Genomic DNA, 1389 nt, shown 5'->3' with positions numbered 1-1389 from the left:
CCCCCCCACCCAAAAAAAAAAAAATTTATAATTGTACACCCAAAATCTTCATATTTCTAATTAGACCACCAAATCTTCTCTAAATTTCAGAAATGGTCTTACCTGAAAAAGCCACCCAGTGGATCACTGCCAACACTTCCAGCCATCGCAACATTTAACCCTGGACCGGTGATGGACTGGCTACCTAATCTTGCTAATGCTACCAAAGTATTCGAGAGAGATCCGCCAGCAGCTGCCTTATAATTGCGACCATCCATCGCTCGCAATACCCTTCCTCTCTCCTCGTGTTTAATAAGTTTCCGTGTCCCCTTCTCTATACCAACTCTCTCTAGAAAAGCTTCATCAACCACACCTGAAAAATCCACCTAGAAGCATAGGAGTCCACGGAACTAACATAAGAAGACTGAATTCGACGCCAGAAGCTTTTTTAACAGAACACGCAACAAACATCATTAACTATAGAAGCATAAGCTTCATATCAAAAAGTAATTTACAAGCACAATCAACACTGGAAATGTGTTGTGAAAAAGAAACAGCATATGACTAAACTTCCATTTTCGTTTGAGAACGGCCGCATTTCTAAACGGTTATCTTCAGAATGATTAAAGAAAAAGGACTAAGTGAAGCCGAGATCGGATCAAATGATAGAATTCCTGATATAAGACGTGTACTTATTTTATGAACGGAAATACTGATATAAGCCCCCATGAAGCTTTTATCAATAGTTCGAGATACTTATATTTGTCCCAACAGTTTCAGCTTCGACCAAAATGCAAGATAGGGCACAGCAATTGCAGGCATTGATCCCGAGAACTCAGATCTAAAATCAGCAGTACATTTCAAACAGATGCCTCCACAATCAAAAGCATTTGGCCCTTTGTTTCTCTTTTCGGGGAAACTCACTAAGCTACATAGAATAAGATAAGGGGGAATTAAACACCCCCACCCAACTCCCAACCCCAAACCCTAGCTTCAATAGCATCTATCACTCTTTTTACCTCGGCATCACTTAAAATGATAACTGAGACAGCAAAATCAAACAAGTTCCGACATTTACACAGCTAACTAACTGCACAGAAAATAACCGAGGGGGAAAAAATCTTCCAACTAAAAAGCATCAAAATCAAAACTTGTAGAGCAATCACCATAGCTTGCCCAAGCCCAAGCACGTCCCATCTCTCCGGAGCTGCGTCCTTCGCCATTTCTCCTCCTCCTCCATCTTCTTCCTCGTCCTCACTGTCCCCATCCGAGCCTCTTCCCTCCGCCGAAGGACTCAGCGCCGTCAAAACCCTAGATTTTTGGCATCTCCAAGTTCCGAGTCCGGTCACCGCCCTGGGGAGGCTGAGACTGGTGCTTCGAGCGAAGAGGGAGGAGGAGAGGGGAGGGGAA

General features: G+C 43.4%; 1 protein-coding gene across 1 annotated transcript in view; it reads right to left on the bottom strand.

Moving 5' to 3' along the window:
• The window catches only part of LOC109820305 (uncharacterized sugar kinase slr0537), a 3084-nt gene extending 1701 nt beyond the window's left edge, over positions 1-1383 (bottom strand). Inside the window, exons 1-2 of the mRNA XM_020386435.1 lie at positions 1146-1383; positions 103-365 (exon numbers count right to left, since the gene is read on the bottom strand). Coding sequence (XP_020242024.1) covers positions 103-365; positions 1146-1202 — 320 coding nt within the window. The 5' untranslated portion in view covers positions 1203-1383. The remainder of the gene's footprint in view (positions 1-102; positions 366-1145) is intronic.

Source organism: Asparagus officinalis, chromosome 8 (genome assembly GCF_001876935.1).
Source record: "Asparagus officinalis chromosome 8, Aspof.V1, whole genome shotgun sequence".
Classification (NCBI taxonomy): domain Eukaryota; kingdom Viridiplantae; phylum Streptophyta; class Magnoliopsida; order Asparagales; family Asparagaceae; genus Asparagus; species Asparagus officinalis.
The sequence above is the reverse complement of the archived record's forward strand: the minus strand, read 5'-3'. Positions and strand labels throughout refer to the sequence as shown.